At 39.1% G+C, this 14,456-nt stretch overlaps 1 protein-coding gene across 1 annotated transcript; it reads right to left on the bottom strand.

The window, feature by feature from the left end:
• Positions 1–1,472: 1,472 nt before the first annotated feature.
• LOC128208401 (uncharacterized) lies at positions 1,473–3,496 on the bottom strand. Its single transcript, XM_052911960.1, has 6 exons — positions 3,389–3,496; positions 2,987–3,160; positions 2,557–2,829; positions 2,122–2,362; positions 1,754–1,896; positions 1,473–1,589 (listed from the first exon to the last, which is right to left on the bottom strand). The coding sequence occupies exons 1-6, from the start codon at positions 3,494–3,496 to the stop codon at positions 1,473–1,475; spliced, it is 1,056 nt and encodes a 351-aa protein (XP_052767920.1).
• Between the last annotated feature and the right edge of the window lie 10,960 nt (positions 3,497–14,456).

Raw genomic sequence — 14,456 nt, 5'->3', positions numbered from 1 at the left:
CGCAACCCCGAATTTCTATGTGAGGCCCACTCCTGTCTATCTTCATTATAAAGACAAAACCACTTTCACTTGGCACTGCGGGGCCACCTGAAAGGTAAAAACACAGCCCATTGCCTCTGCTGTCCCTGGTATACCCCTGGAACAAGGGCGAGGGGTGGGCGGGGCAGTGGTTACAATTGACAAGTATGTTACAATCCTGGATTATGCTGCAAATAAAAATAAAATATAAGGTGATAAACTTAGCCGCTTACTTATGTTGAGGTATATCCAGACCAGTGTTTATATCGCTATTTGTGAAAAGATATTTGTTCATAACTGTTGTTTTGTCAGAATTTGATCAAAAATGAGCTTGATACATCAATTTGGACCAAACAATGACTCATGTTCCAGTTCAGTTGACCTGTCCGATTTCCATTCAAAACGAGTCACTAATTACATAATATAATCGCTACCAGTCTTAGATACACATGCTTTATTGCATAATGATTGCTTTAAATAATGATCCTTTAGTGCATGAGACGATCAACAATGACTTCAAGCATGCTTAAAACATATTTATTGTAAAAAATAAGATTTAATTTCCAAACTTCGAGCCACATTGCATTGTTTATACCGGAAGCCGCCCTTTTGATTGAATTTATTGAAGCCATGCTTAACCGATCGAGCTACAGTATAAAAACACTACGCATCGGTAACTTCCCATTACCAAAACACGAAAACTAGCGTAGAAAAATTATACTTGATTATTTTTAGTCTTTAATTAAATTATTACCTGAAAAAAATCTACTTGGCGATAAAAATGGAGGTGCGGGCGCACAAAAAAAATAAAAATATTTTTTTTACACTTTCAAAAAAATAGGAGCGGTAAATCCGCGGAACGAAATATCAATTTGGTGTGGCCTAAAGATGTAAACAAAAATTCATTAATTCGTTAATTAATTCATTCATTCAATCAATCATTCATTCAATCAATCACTCAATTAATCAATCAATCAAGCATTCATATCAATCAATCAAATAATAAATCCTTATAATTTTACTTGAACAATATGCTAAAACAGTATTCAACTTGGATGTTAATACATAAATATATACAGTTAATACACAGTGAAAAACATCAGGTCAAACCACACTACTCTTCATACACTTCAGAACCACACAGCTTACATACCCAATCAGACTGATTACAAACACTATCAACAGCTTTCGAAACCTCTCCCACACTTAAACAATAGTTGTGATACCAACGGTCACAAACATCACATCCATACCAAAACACACCGTTCTCCTCATCACTCACACACCCATGCCCGTCACACTCTGCACATATATAAGCACACGCCCCCATAACTTCAATCCCCGGTATCTGTCTCTGACTACGTGATACATCCCTCTTCTCCTCCCTAGCCCTCTTCCTGGCAGCCTTCTCTTCTTCAACATTATTCCTCTTCTCAGCTCTTGCTGCTTTTGCCTCATCGCGGCAGCTTTTTCTGTTCGGCCACGACCAAACGGTCAGATCGTTTTCTTTCCGCCTCTTTCTTTCTTAGTTCCATAGCATCACTTTTCTCCTGTTCCTGGCGTTCTTTTTCCTATAAACATACACTTTTAATTATGACAACCTCTGTAACGGATTGAAACTACTTCAATTGATTTTAATTTCATACATATATCACTTTGTACTGGGTAATACTGATCTTAAATGTAGTTTTAATGTTTCAAAGATCGTTGAAACGGGTTGGAAAAAAAACCTCACTTTCAGCTCCTGTAGCACCTCGTTGCTACTCAACAATCTTCCTCGCTCCACCCTCTTCCTTGAGGATGCCTTTTTTGCCTCGAGCGACTGCACTAGGGTTGGCGCAAGAATGTCTGCAAGTCGTTGAGGAATGATTCCTCTTGCTACAAGGGGGTTTGTGGTAAATCTACCACAAGTTGGGCAGGTAACCGCGTCACTCTCAGTAGTTCCTATTTAAACGATCGTGTGCATTGCAGTTATTAAATTATTTAAGAAAGGAAACGAAACTTAATCCAATAACAACCCTACAGTATAAGTGTATGTATACCTCAATGTGCAGTTTCTAAAATTTTGTTTATTTAAAATTGGTAGTGCAAATGAATGTTTACCATCAGGTTTTTGCCTTTCGACAAATGTCGCCTGGATGATTTGGCTAGGATGGACTGCTGCACTGTTCAGAGGGCAAATACCAGTAACTTGGAATGCCCTCTGGACCGAATCCGGCGTTGCCTTGTCTATGGCGTGTCGCAGGATTGCAGGGAACTTGTGGTTTCCCACGTAGCATGAAGAATTCATTTGTCCAAGATTTGCCATAATCTTTGTGACTCTGGCCTTCAAAGGTCCAAATACCTATAGATCGGGGAAACAATACGTTGAGATAAAGCCGAGTTGAAATGCAATAATGGGAAAGATATAAACTTGAAAATGAGCAGCGAAAATAAAAGCAATATGCTTTTAAAGAATTATTATTTCGTTCTAGAAGTGCATGTTTATGTTTTTATTTTATTGTTTGTATATCACAACAGTGTCCATTTTCAGCCCACCTTCACCTCAAGAGGCTGAAGTAAATGGGTGGTGTGACCTGGAAGGCTAACTAGGATGACCCCATTTGCTATGGCCGCATCCAATGTGCTGATGGACACATGACTATCGTGGTTGTCCATCAACAGCAAAACAGGTCTATCTTTACCGCAATTGGGAATGAATATTTGCATCAACCACTGGTGAAATATGTTTGTATTTATATAACCCGATTCGCTGGAGGTGAACAACCACGACTCCGGCACTCCCTCTATTGTTCGATGTGGTATGCTGCCCTGAAAAAGTTATGATTGTTATTTGAATTATGTTTCGCCTTCGAAATAAATGTTTAATCACTTTTTCAGAAATTATTTCTAACACAGTAAGTTTAACTTGTGTTTTATCTTGATCATGAGCTTAAAACTAAACAAACATTGCATCAATCGCTTTTACCGGAAAGATCATCAATGTCGGGAAAATTCTCCCATCCGCGGAGGCACATATCTGGGCGGTAATATGCCCGCTTCCTGACATTTTCTTCCGGAAGACATGGCCCTGTTTTGGCCCCAAGACCTTAACGGCGTTTTTTTCCTTGCCCATCCAGCCGATCTCATCGCAATTGAAGATCTGTTATAAAACAAATGTGTGTTAAAATCATAAAATTTGATTATTTTTAGTATTCTATTAAACAAAAAATATGCCATGTTGTTTAGTGCCTATACCGACATAACATGAAATATACTGTAATTTCTTTGCATATCAAACCTCGTGCATATGATACTTAAACTAAGTCATGTCATAAAATGAAATGAAAATTAATTTCACACGTTATATAACAGTTTTAACAAAATATACCCTTTCTGCTTTATTCAAGAGGCCATTCTCTTGCAGAACATTCGATAATAAGTCATAGAACTGGTCTATGACTTCTTGAGTCGACATGGCTATCCGTGCAGAGTCCATATTTTCTGCCAAGCGTTCAGAAAGGATTGTGTGGCGAGTTAAAAATCTCTGTACCCACTTATATGTCGGCCCATCATCGTCACTGATCTGTGTGGCATGGTCTGATAATAAAAGTTATACTTATTGACGTTCACGAGTATGTATTAGTATGTATGCGCATAATTGGATAATGGAAGATGTATACTCAAACGGGGACAGGGGACGTTAAAACAGGTAACAGCGGTACTTATAATATGCTTTCGCAACTGGTTTTGGGCAACTCGTCGATTTTCATTTGATACTATAAAATGGATAGCGATTTATAACACAATTGTGATAGTTTTTTTTTTTTTTGTTAAGAACCACATTTAAAAATTTATTTCATCATTCATACCGTAGGTTCGAATGATTTCTATTACTTTTTGCTTCAAGATCACCCTTGAAGCAGGCATGCCCTGATTTGCCATGTACAGGCACCATTGGACCAGAGAGGCCTCGTCTTCTAAATGGAGATCAAGCCTCCTTCCTCGGGGTGCCCGGTCCTCCGTCTTCGTGTTATCATGGATAGTAGTTACCGGAACGCCAAACTCAGCTGAAGCCCTTCTCAAACTCAACTGTTTACTCTTTACGGCGCTTACCGCTCTTCTGAGGGAATCTGGGCTTTACGCCATCTAAAGTACTGTGCACAGCAGTTGTATAAAACCGTTTAAATTGTCAAAATCATCAAAATGTTTATTGATTGGTCAATACTTTGTAAATGATAACAACTAAACATTTAAATAATATAAATAAGCGAAAAGATAATATTTATGTGGACATCATATTAGAATTATTTTCAAATATCTCAACTATGTTCACTTAATAAGAACAACATTCCTGTACTAATTCTTCAAGGATTGAGCATGATAACAAAATACGATCACTTTTAACGATCAAAGTGACTGTATCGTACGTAAATGTGTTTAATAGCTGAAGACGCAAAATATATTTAATGATTGGTGAATGTTAAAAGATTTACTGCGATTTACTATGGTCTAACTAGGTAGAACTGCCGTGTTTTATGATCATTTCTTTCAAATTATACTCGGTATTCTTCATAAGAATTATTTTTTTCGACATTTATTCATCCTTTTTTTGAATATTTAAACAATATTTTTAAATGTGGTAAATCTTATTTGGGAGTAATAGTGCATGCTTAAAGATTAGGCCTATTATTATTCTATCTACTTATATATTTACGCCTGTCATTTACAAAGGTATCACATCTTAATTCAATAGTGAAAACCATAGCCAACACCATTGACATATAAGAAAAAAATATTTAACATATAAAACAGTCTCCGTCAATTCCAAGTAGTGTTGAATGAAGATCATAAAAAAAATCCCAACAAAACACCCGTTCCCTTAACTCTTTAGATGATGTTGGTAGTATTGAGAGTAAACGGTTTGTTGCCACCGAGATAAAAAAACAAACAAACACAATTGCCTTTTCAACACTTTATTCCTCAACATTTACTTATCGAGAAAATAACACCTCTAATTGTAAAAAAACATTTGCGCGAGAAAACACAACATTTATAGCTGTAAATGGTAAAACAAGCATTTTCCACTATGCTTAATATGACACATATATTAACATGATGGACATGCTCTGAAGTTTGTGAAGTGCTATGTTTTCTACTTAATGATATACATCAAGTTCGGAAGTTGCAAACAATAGGTATTCCTATGGATGCGTAGTTTGCACCTTTACTTGCAGACCTATTTTTATATTGTCACGAGAGTGAATACTTGTTCAACATCTCTAAGTCTGGAGTCTTGCGCTTTCTGAGATATTAAACCATACTTTAAGTTACATTATTGACTTTTAAGTACGGATTATCCCTAATTTACGAAAAGTATCAAATTAATATACCATTCAGAATAAAACTTAATAAATCAAACACGTTCGTTCAGAATCCTTTGTTTTTTGATCTTCAACTTGGAGTAACAGATGACAAATTGACCATCAAACTTTGTGACAAGCCGGATTATTTAAGTAAAAGTTGTAAATTATCCGTCTTAGAGGGGCTAAACACCATATGATGAAATAGCGAAAAAATAAATTTGTCGAAAACGGACACAAACTTGGTATCGATGTGTACAATGCATTGAAACTAACTAATTGAAGTACCACATAGTATACAATTTTATTTTTTTCATTTTTTTTCGTATTTTTCCATTAAAAAAGATTACTGGGTATGTCTACATAGTAGAATTCATTCTTATGTGTGATTGGGTTAGTCGAAGTTATCACGTGATATTACAAAGTTAGGTGTAAAGGTTAAATATTCCAACGTTTAGGGTAAGCCTTCGAGCAGTGGATACAACACTGGATTGCAATTTTGGCGACACCGGTTCGAACCCGGTCTCCGACTCGATTTTCTATACAATTATGTTTTTACAATTATGATGTCGAAGAGTAAAATATTATAATAAATAATTGTCCTGAGATTCGTTACAGAATTACATGTGTTGGTGCCAATCTGATGTATAGTCCCATTAAGATGGCGATGATCCAATGTCCTCGTCACACGGTGTATTCATTTCGCAATTAGTTAGATTTACTAGAGTATATTTGGTCGTGGATTATTTTTCGCCCGTCGTTATGACTGATAATTGTAAAAAAACAATGATTAAGATATCAGAAATTGAGGAAAACCTTTTTTTAGTTCTTTATTAAGCATTACGACATAATCTCTAAATATACTAACAGGTTTAAGTCTCTGATTGTTAATGCTATATACTTATCCGGACTTCTATGGCTACATTCTCCCAGAGCTTCGAGAATATTAAAAGCTTCATCTTAATGACCTTTTAATTACTTATTTGAATACCAATATCTCAATACCATTTTTGAGGCGAGCGTTGCAATCCACGAATGGTTTTCAAGAATATTGAAAGTTTATCTTTAAGACCATTTTTGGCTGACGTTTTGGCTGACACTTCTCCTTCATAAATTAAAGACTGATCGGGATTTTTTTTATTTATTTCGTTTTTACATCTCCAAGAATGATACACAACATCAGGAGTGTAGCTTCCTATAGGCCGTATACCTGCACATTACTCCAAAAATCCGAAAAAAATGCCAAAAATGCAATTAAAATCGGAAGGGGTGGGGGTAAATGGAACACCAGAAACACGATTTGCCAATAACAGACAGTTATTGATTTGTCGAAATCAATACTATTGACTGTTTTATAGTCTATATACCCCAAGGAAGAGATCGAACGACTGGAGTCCGCATGTTGTAAAGTTCCGTCTTTTAAACATTTTAAACGATGCTTGGTCAGTGTGTGTATACCACGTGATAAATTACGTTATATATGCTACGTAGGAAGGCAACATTTTGCTTAAAACGAAGTCTTAAATCAAAGATAACTTTTGTTTCACAACACCATTTTAAATGAAACAAAGGGCAGTCTATGCCGCTGAAAGAGACTCGCATTTGTTTAATTACTGAAATTTAATAAAGTCATTAGTTTCATCAAGCACTTTGACAAACCCGTTTCCAAAATAATGTTTTGGCAGTGCTCCGTCAGACGGCCGTATTGCGAAACGGTTTGTCGAAGTGTTTAAAGAAACTAAACTCTCAATCAAAATCTGAACAGATCGAAGGCAGGGCTCCGTAAGCTGCGTAGACTGCGCTGTTTTATTTAAAATGGCAAATAAAAAGTGAAGATATCTTTGTTTAAATTCTTTTTTCAAATCATAACATTGCCTTCCGACGTAGCATTTATGACGCAATTTATCACGTGGTATACACACACTGTTGGTTGGCGTTTAATCTTTCAAATGTAAACCGTCTCAGAGCCTGACGGAGGTCATCATGGCCGAAAACGTTCCCTAGTATCCGGATATCGGATGTCTTACTTTACCACCTGTAGACGAAGACATCAAACAAGTTGTTTAATTGAACCTGGTCATCATGATTTCAGTATATTTTTCCAACACGGTCAATCTTGTTTCATTGTTGTATTAAAGGGTGTGCTTAGTACAGTACAATAACTATATAAATTATAGATAAATTTAAAATGAGGATTTTTCCTGTCAGTAAGAAACTCAAATGTAAACAAGTTAATATAGATTTACTATGTAAACCAGTTATTTTTTTGTGTAATAGTACATTTGTTTGTGTAACCATACATTTGTTTTCAAACGGCAGTGTTCAAATGTTTAAATTTTATGTGACTCTCACACTCTGCCGTGTAGGCCTACCGTGTGCCACCGTGCGCGAAAATGTCTGCGGACGGTGGAGAACGGCGAGGGCACACGGTGGTTCGTTATCAAAGCGGGCAACACGTTAATAGGGCGTTAGCGCTTATTTACACCCGGTGGGACCCGGCGAAAGTTTTGGGCATGTTCAAAACTTTGGCCGGTTGGCACCTGCCACAAGTAAGCGGCAAGAGGACGGTGTTGAACGGTATGAATACGTTATGAAAACGGTCACACTGTATGAACACGTTCACAACACGCTCATAAACCGTTACAGAACGGTGATGAACGGGCAAAAAAAATCCACCGTCTGCAACGGGTTGTGAACGTGTCATGAACGTGTTGATACCGTGCCACCGTCTTCATAACGTATTCATACCGTCCTCATTACAGTGTTCATACCGGACTGCCAACGGGTGTTTCCAAAGCGGTACCGCCTGATTCTGACGGCGCCGCCTCCCTAACGCATGGGTAACATCCTGTTAACGCCTTGACGTTACCATAACGTCCTATAACGTGTCCTTACCTTCACAGTAACGTCATATGAACGTGCCATTACCAACAAATTTACTTTTGTCACCGTGTGCCACCGGTTGTCACTAATTATTGGGTATATATAGTGGGTTTTCGTCAGATAAGCTTTACTTTTTTTGTGTACATGGTCGTATGAGTCGGTGACCAACTGACCATGGATTGTCCTGACAGGGTCCGACTCATGTACATGTTGGCTATTGTCCAGCGTGAGCGTGATGAGTTGGACCTGGACGTCAATGACCACATTGTCAGGAGAAACCAGAGAAGGGCACGGATAGGCTAACGCAAGAGATGCGCTTGGATGAGGGGTGGGTGAGGCATCGCCGTGAGTTTGGCATTTACGACCAGCTCATGGTTGAATTACGCAGAGAAGATCCGAAGGCTTTCAAAAACTTTCTGCGGATGCCCCCCGACATGTTCGATGAGATATTTGCCAGGATTGAACATCGTCTGACCAAGCAACACACCAGGTACCGGGAACCTCTCGAGCCTGGTCTCAAGTTGGCCGTGACACTTAGACACCTTGCTTCCGGGGCTAAGTTCACAGACCTACAGTATAGTTGGGGGATCCCAAACAACTCCATCTTAATCTTCGTCAAAGAGGTCTGCAAGGCTATTTGCGACGAGTTCATGGATGAGGTCATGAAGCCACCATCAACAGAAGCTGAATGGCAAGCCATTGCAGATGGCTTCTTGACGAGGTGGAACTTCCCCAATTGTCTTGGAGCTCTGGACGGGAAACATGTCGGCGTCAAATGCCCCGCCAATTCAGGATCCCTGTATTATAACTACAAGGGATTCTATTCAGTCATATTGATGGCATTGGTCGACTCTGATTACAAATTCATCTGGGCGGATCTTGGTGGTAAGTACCTTAATTTATATCACAAGTTTATATAACTTTGTACTGCTTTTATAAAATAATATAAATTTCAATGTTATTTATTACCCACCTGAGATGATTGATATATGATCAGGTAAATAAGAATGTAATAATCAATTTAAATTGCTCATAATTAATTATTATTGTTGCATAATTATGTTTCTAATATTATTCTTTGTTGTTATGTATTTTCAGGCAAGGGCGCAGCATCCGCTGCTCAAATCTACAACGCATCTGAGCTGAAACAGTGCTTCGAGGATGGCTTGCTGAACATACCGGACCCCACACCACTTCCAAATGACACTCAGGATGTCCCTTTCTTCATAGTGGCTGACAACGCCTTCGCCCTGAAGCCCAATCTCATGAAACCTTATGGTGGGCGCGGCAGAGACAAAGAAGAGAGGATCTTCAATTATAGATTGTCTCGGGCATGGCGAGTCGTTGAGAACGCGTTTGGCATACTTGCCAACCGTTTTCAGGTGCTCATGACAACCATGGGCCACCCCGCTACCGTCCGTCTCATCGTAACAATGTGCATGGTCCTGCACAACTTGATGAGGATCCGTTATCCACAAATGCAGAACCAACTGGTCAACCGGTATGGTGCCCATGCCAACCCTGCTGGTCAGTGGAGGGCGGCAAGAAACGTTGAGGACACCGTCAGACAGCCTGGTCCCAACATCGACAACAGAGAGGGGAAGAAGCAAAGAAACCTCCTTCGGCACTGGTGCAATTCGGAGGCGGGTGAAGTGCCATGGCAGGACAACATGAACATGATATGAATACATACAGGAGAGAAACCATACATGTGAAGTAAACTCCATGATTACCTGAGAACTTTCAGGAATACACTGTCATATCATATCATTATTTTATTATATGTACAATAAATTGTTGTCAATATATTGTATGAACTTGAAAATATTGTAATGAAAGGTTTGGGGGCCTATGACACTACTAATAAACTACTTTTAATAAATCAATGGTCCGGGGTAATAAGTTTACTATATATCTGTTTGTTTTTATAATCAATGGTTTAGGGGCCTATGACACTAATTATGATAATAATAATAAACTGGAACAGAAGCCAATTTATATAAGATAACAATCATTTATTTTGACAAAATATAGCAAAGTATGAAATTACACTGGTTTAATCGCTAGGATCACTCAGTCTTTGAATATATAAAGTATGAAATTACAGTGGTTTAATCGGCAACATCACTCAGTTCACTGAATAATGTCACAGGCAATAATATATGATGACACACTCATGGAATATAATGACTGAGAAATAATATATGACACATTGAAATTCACTCCTGTGAATATAATGACTGAGAAATAATATATAATACATTGAAATTCACTCCAGTGAATATAATGACTCAGAAATAATATGTCACACATTGAAATTCACTTACAATAATATATGACACATACGGTGTGGACTTCGCTCCTGTGAATGTAAAATTACACATACTTAATATTTGTGTCCTGGAGGTGTATCAATGGTGGATGTGTCCTTCTCCTGGGAACCATCCATTGCGTTCAGAAATCCGGAGGCGTCAAAGTTTGACCCAATGGTGGTATCCAGCTGGGAAGAAGACAGATTCAGCACACTGGTGGCCTGTTGCAAAATGTCACCAGGTGACGGGAATGTTCTCGGAGTTGAAACAGCGGGTGTCCGCGTCCGACGTAGCGGTTGAGACTGAGATGCCTGCACCTGATGATATTGTTGTTGTTGTTGTTGATGATGTTGTTGTTGATTATAGGGTGTCGCCCATCCCTGCTGCACAAACTGGCCGTGCTGCTGCTGCTGCTGTGGCCAACTTCCATACTGTTGATTAATGAAGTCTTGTGACTGGCTGCCCCAGACATCTGGCCGATGCCCAGGTGGCGGGGTCTTCCACAGGTGGGGTAAGGGCTGCTCACACGGGGAGGTTGGCCGGCTGCCGAGCCCAGTGCCGGAAAACGTTCCAGAACCTGTACCACTGAAAATACAAAAGGTAAGAACAAACATAAGTAATATTGTCAATGTAATAAATGTTAATAAATGTTAATTATTATTAAATTTTTAATTTCAGAGTACTTACCAGGCACCAGAGGAAAATCCAGAGGTGGTCGTCGCAGACGCAGAAGCAGCAGATGAGGGTCTGGTTGAAGGATGAGATGGAGGTTTCATTGCAGGCATGCTGGCAACAGATGCCTCATTAGACGAGGAGTCATCGGAGGAGTCCAAGATTGGCTCTAATGCTCTGTTAATTGCCATCCTGGCCTACTTGAATACTGGCCGCGGCATCCGTACCAGAGTCATACGGATGTACTGAACATATGCTGTGACATCAGTATGGGGCTCAGACATCGTCGCCTTCAAAGTAGCAATAATAGCATCAGCCTCCTTTTTTTTCTTCTCCATACACTGATTTTCCTCCTTGTCCTCTTTCTCTGTCTTCTCCTTTTCTTTCCTCTTCTTGGAAGATGGTCCGGTGGCATCAGACAAATTGTCAACATCAATTGCTTCAAGAGCAGCGGCCGCCTCCATCGCCTCCAAGTCACCTGCGTTCTCAGCAGCTACGTGTCTGAACTGTAAGTGAAAAATACAAACCTGTTGATAAGTACAATGATAACAATATATAATAATTTATGAGCAATGTTGTTTATTACTTTCTTATTTAGCTGATCATATATCAGTCATCTGAAGGTGGGTAATAATAATTAAAATAATTAATTATGAGCAATGTAAATTATTATTATTACTTCCTTATCATGTCAGGTGGGTAATAATAATAATTTATGAACAAATGAATGAATATACTTACACTACTGACAGGCTTGGAGCGATGGGTCACCAGACGATTAAAGAACTTCAGATTGTCCAATATCCACTGCTGGCGCTCAGTGAACATGGGTGAGCCATCCCCGGACTTTCTCTTATGCAGCTTGGTGTACTGGTCCCGTAGCCCTTCGAACCATTTACTGAGAAAACCATCTGAAAAGACAGAAAAAACACAAGCAATTAGACAATATCAACATAAACATTTTGTCATGTAATTATACAATTATTTCATTACACAAGTTTTGCCATCTTAATTTATTATCAATACTTACCACTCATCTCGATGTCGTAAGCCGGGTCATCATTTATCTCTTTTTCTTTCAAACCAAATCTGGTCTTCTTTTTTTGAGGGCAGCGATAGTCTGTTCTGATTGATTTCCATAAGAAGTCATTTTCCTGTTGCTGCATCCATTCAAAAATGTTCTCTTCAAGTAGATGGTCATCAATTCTGTACACCTGCCTAGGTGTCCCTTTCTTCTTGCGAGTATTTTTATTACCTGTAGATGTTTGTGCTGCAGCAGGAATTTGTAAATTTTCTTGTTCTTGTTCTTGATCCTGATCCTGAGCCTCAGCAGCAGTAGGCTGTTCTTCCTCAGAACTAGAGGAGGTAGGAACTTCTTCATCAACAGACACATCAGAGACAATAGAAGGAGGTTTCCTCTTGGCCCTCTTCTGTGGTGGTGATGATACATCCGCTGCTTTGCTTCCACGGCGTCTGCCTGACCCCCCCCCCCCCCCCCCCCCCCCAGGCTTACCCTTCTTGAGTGGCATAATGCAGTAAATATGTGATCAAAAGATGAGGAGAAGTGTCGTGGAGTTTCCTTGAAGAAAAATGGAGAGCGGACTGATCGTTACCGTTCAAATCGGGCAGTCGTGTCATGACGTCAGCAAGCCGGGGACTCGCTCACAGGACGCTCCGAGCGGTGAGGGGACGCTAAGTGACTGCTACAAACCCGGTGCACACGTTCGAGACCCGGTATGGAAACGGCCAAAATTTTCAACAAAAGTCAGTCTGGGCGATGAAGACGGTAGAAGCACGTTCAACACCCGGTATGCGCCCGGTGAGAACGGTCAGAAGATGGCAACGAAACGGTGAAAAGATTAATTTTATGACTTTTTTTGCGGCCGGGGACAAGTTCGCTTAAAACCCAACGTTCTGGACTCTGTTGTTTTTTTTAATAGCCCGGCAGGTGGACGGTAGGCCTACACGGCAGAGTGTGAGAGCTCCATTAACATATAATACATATCCTCTTGTACTGAGACAACAGTGTAGGGGATAAGTGCTCGTCTCGCACCCGGTATGCTATTCCCCGTCCGGCAGATTTTTTTATTCTTTGTCTTGTGACAATTTTAATTTTAATTACCATTTAAATACCATTATTTATTATTGTTGTTTTCTTTTCAAGGGCATTTGGAACAAGTAGATAGCTGGGAAACTCGGCGGAAAATGGTTAATGGAAACACCATGGTTGAGTAGCCACAATAATGCGCGTATAGGGAACTTTTCCAGGATCACCCGGATCAAAACGTAGTACTAATAACTCTATTTTATCCTGATATTAAAGTACGCCATTAATCCATATCGTACCTACAAGGAAATGCATTCATAAGTTCAACCCATCCTCAACAGCACCTAAGAATTTGTGTCCACTTTGTAAGCCTAACTTGTTCCAATTCCTAAATGAATGTGGCTACGTCTCTTATTTTAAACAGGCGTTTAAAAACATGAAAAGTATGTATTTGTTTAAAAAGTTACAAAGGGCCATAACAATATTTAAGCTGGAGTTAAATAATTTGTCAAACCAGATAACCCCCATTCAAATTTGATCTAGGAATCAACGAAACAACCTTTCTGACAAATGTCCAGGATATGAAAATGTTACCTCGGAAGTGTTAACAAGGTTTTTCGATATTTGGGCTCTGTGACCTAGCTTTTGACCCCAAATGAACCATATTGGAATTTAGGCTAAAATCATCTAAACAACCTTTCTGACGAATTTCCACGATATTTGGACTGAAATATGCCACTACGATCATACGATAACTGAAACATAAAAACGACAAAACCACAAGGCTGCAGCCCAATTTGACTGTACGGCAGGCGTTATTTTACGTCAATTAAATTCATTTGATTAAACATTTGGAAGAAATACGATCTCAACGCAGTAAACGATGATGCAGATGTGCTTTAATAAAATTCGATGATAGATACTTGTAGTAAAATTCACGAAACGTCATTTTGTCGAACAAATCAAACCCAATACATTTTAGACATGTCGGCCAGACGACGAGGTCAACAAAATCTACCAAACTGGGCTAAACCATGTCAATAAATAGCTATGCGAGGTATTGCACGAGATGCATGAAAGTCATTCTAACGTTTTTTGGGTTGCAACATAGCTTCTTAGAAGTTAAGGAGGGCGGGTCTATTACTTGTTGAAATGTGTTTATTCTTAAACGATCACAACCAT

This window comes from Mya arenaria, chromosome 11 (assembly GCF_026914265.1).
Source record: "Mya arenaria isolate MELC-2E11 chromosome 11, ASM2691426v1".
In the NCBI taxonomy this organism is placed as follows: Eukaryota; Metazoa; Mollusca; class Bivalvia; order Myida; family Myidae; genus Mya; species Mya arenaria.
The sequence above is the reverse complement of the archived record's forward strand: the minus strand, read 5'-3'. Positions and strand labels throughout refer to the sequence as shown.

Bases quoted from the DNA above. Each gene is read 5' to 3' on its own strand.
- LOC128208401 (XM_052911960.1), bottom strand. From the start codon at position 3,496: ATGGACTCTGCACGGATAGCCATGTCGACTCAAGAAGTCATAGACCAG. The intron at 2,830-2,986 runs GTAAAAGCGATT...TAACTTTTTCAG, and splicing joins CGACATTGATGATCTTTCCG to GGCAGCATACCACATCGAAC. The intron at 1,590-1,753 runs GTGAGGTTTTTT...GTATGTTTATAG, and splicing joins AGGTGCTACAGGAGCTGAAA to GAAAAAGAACGCCAGGAACA.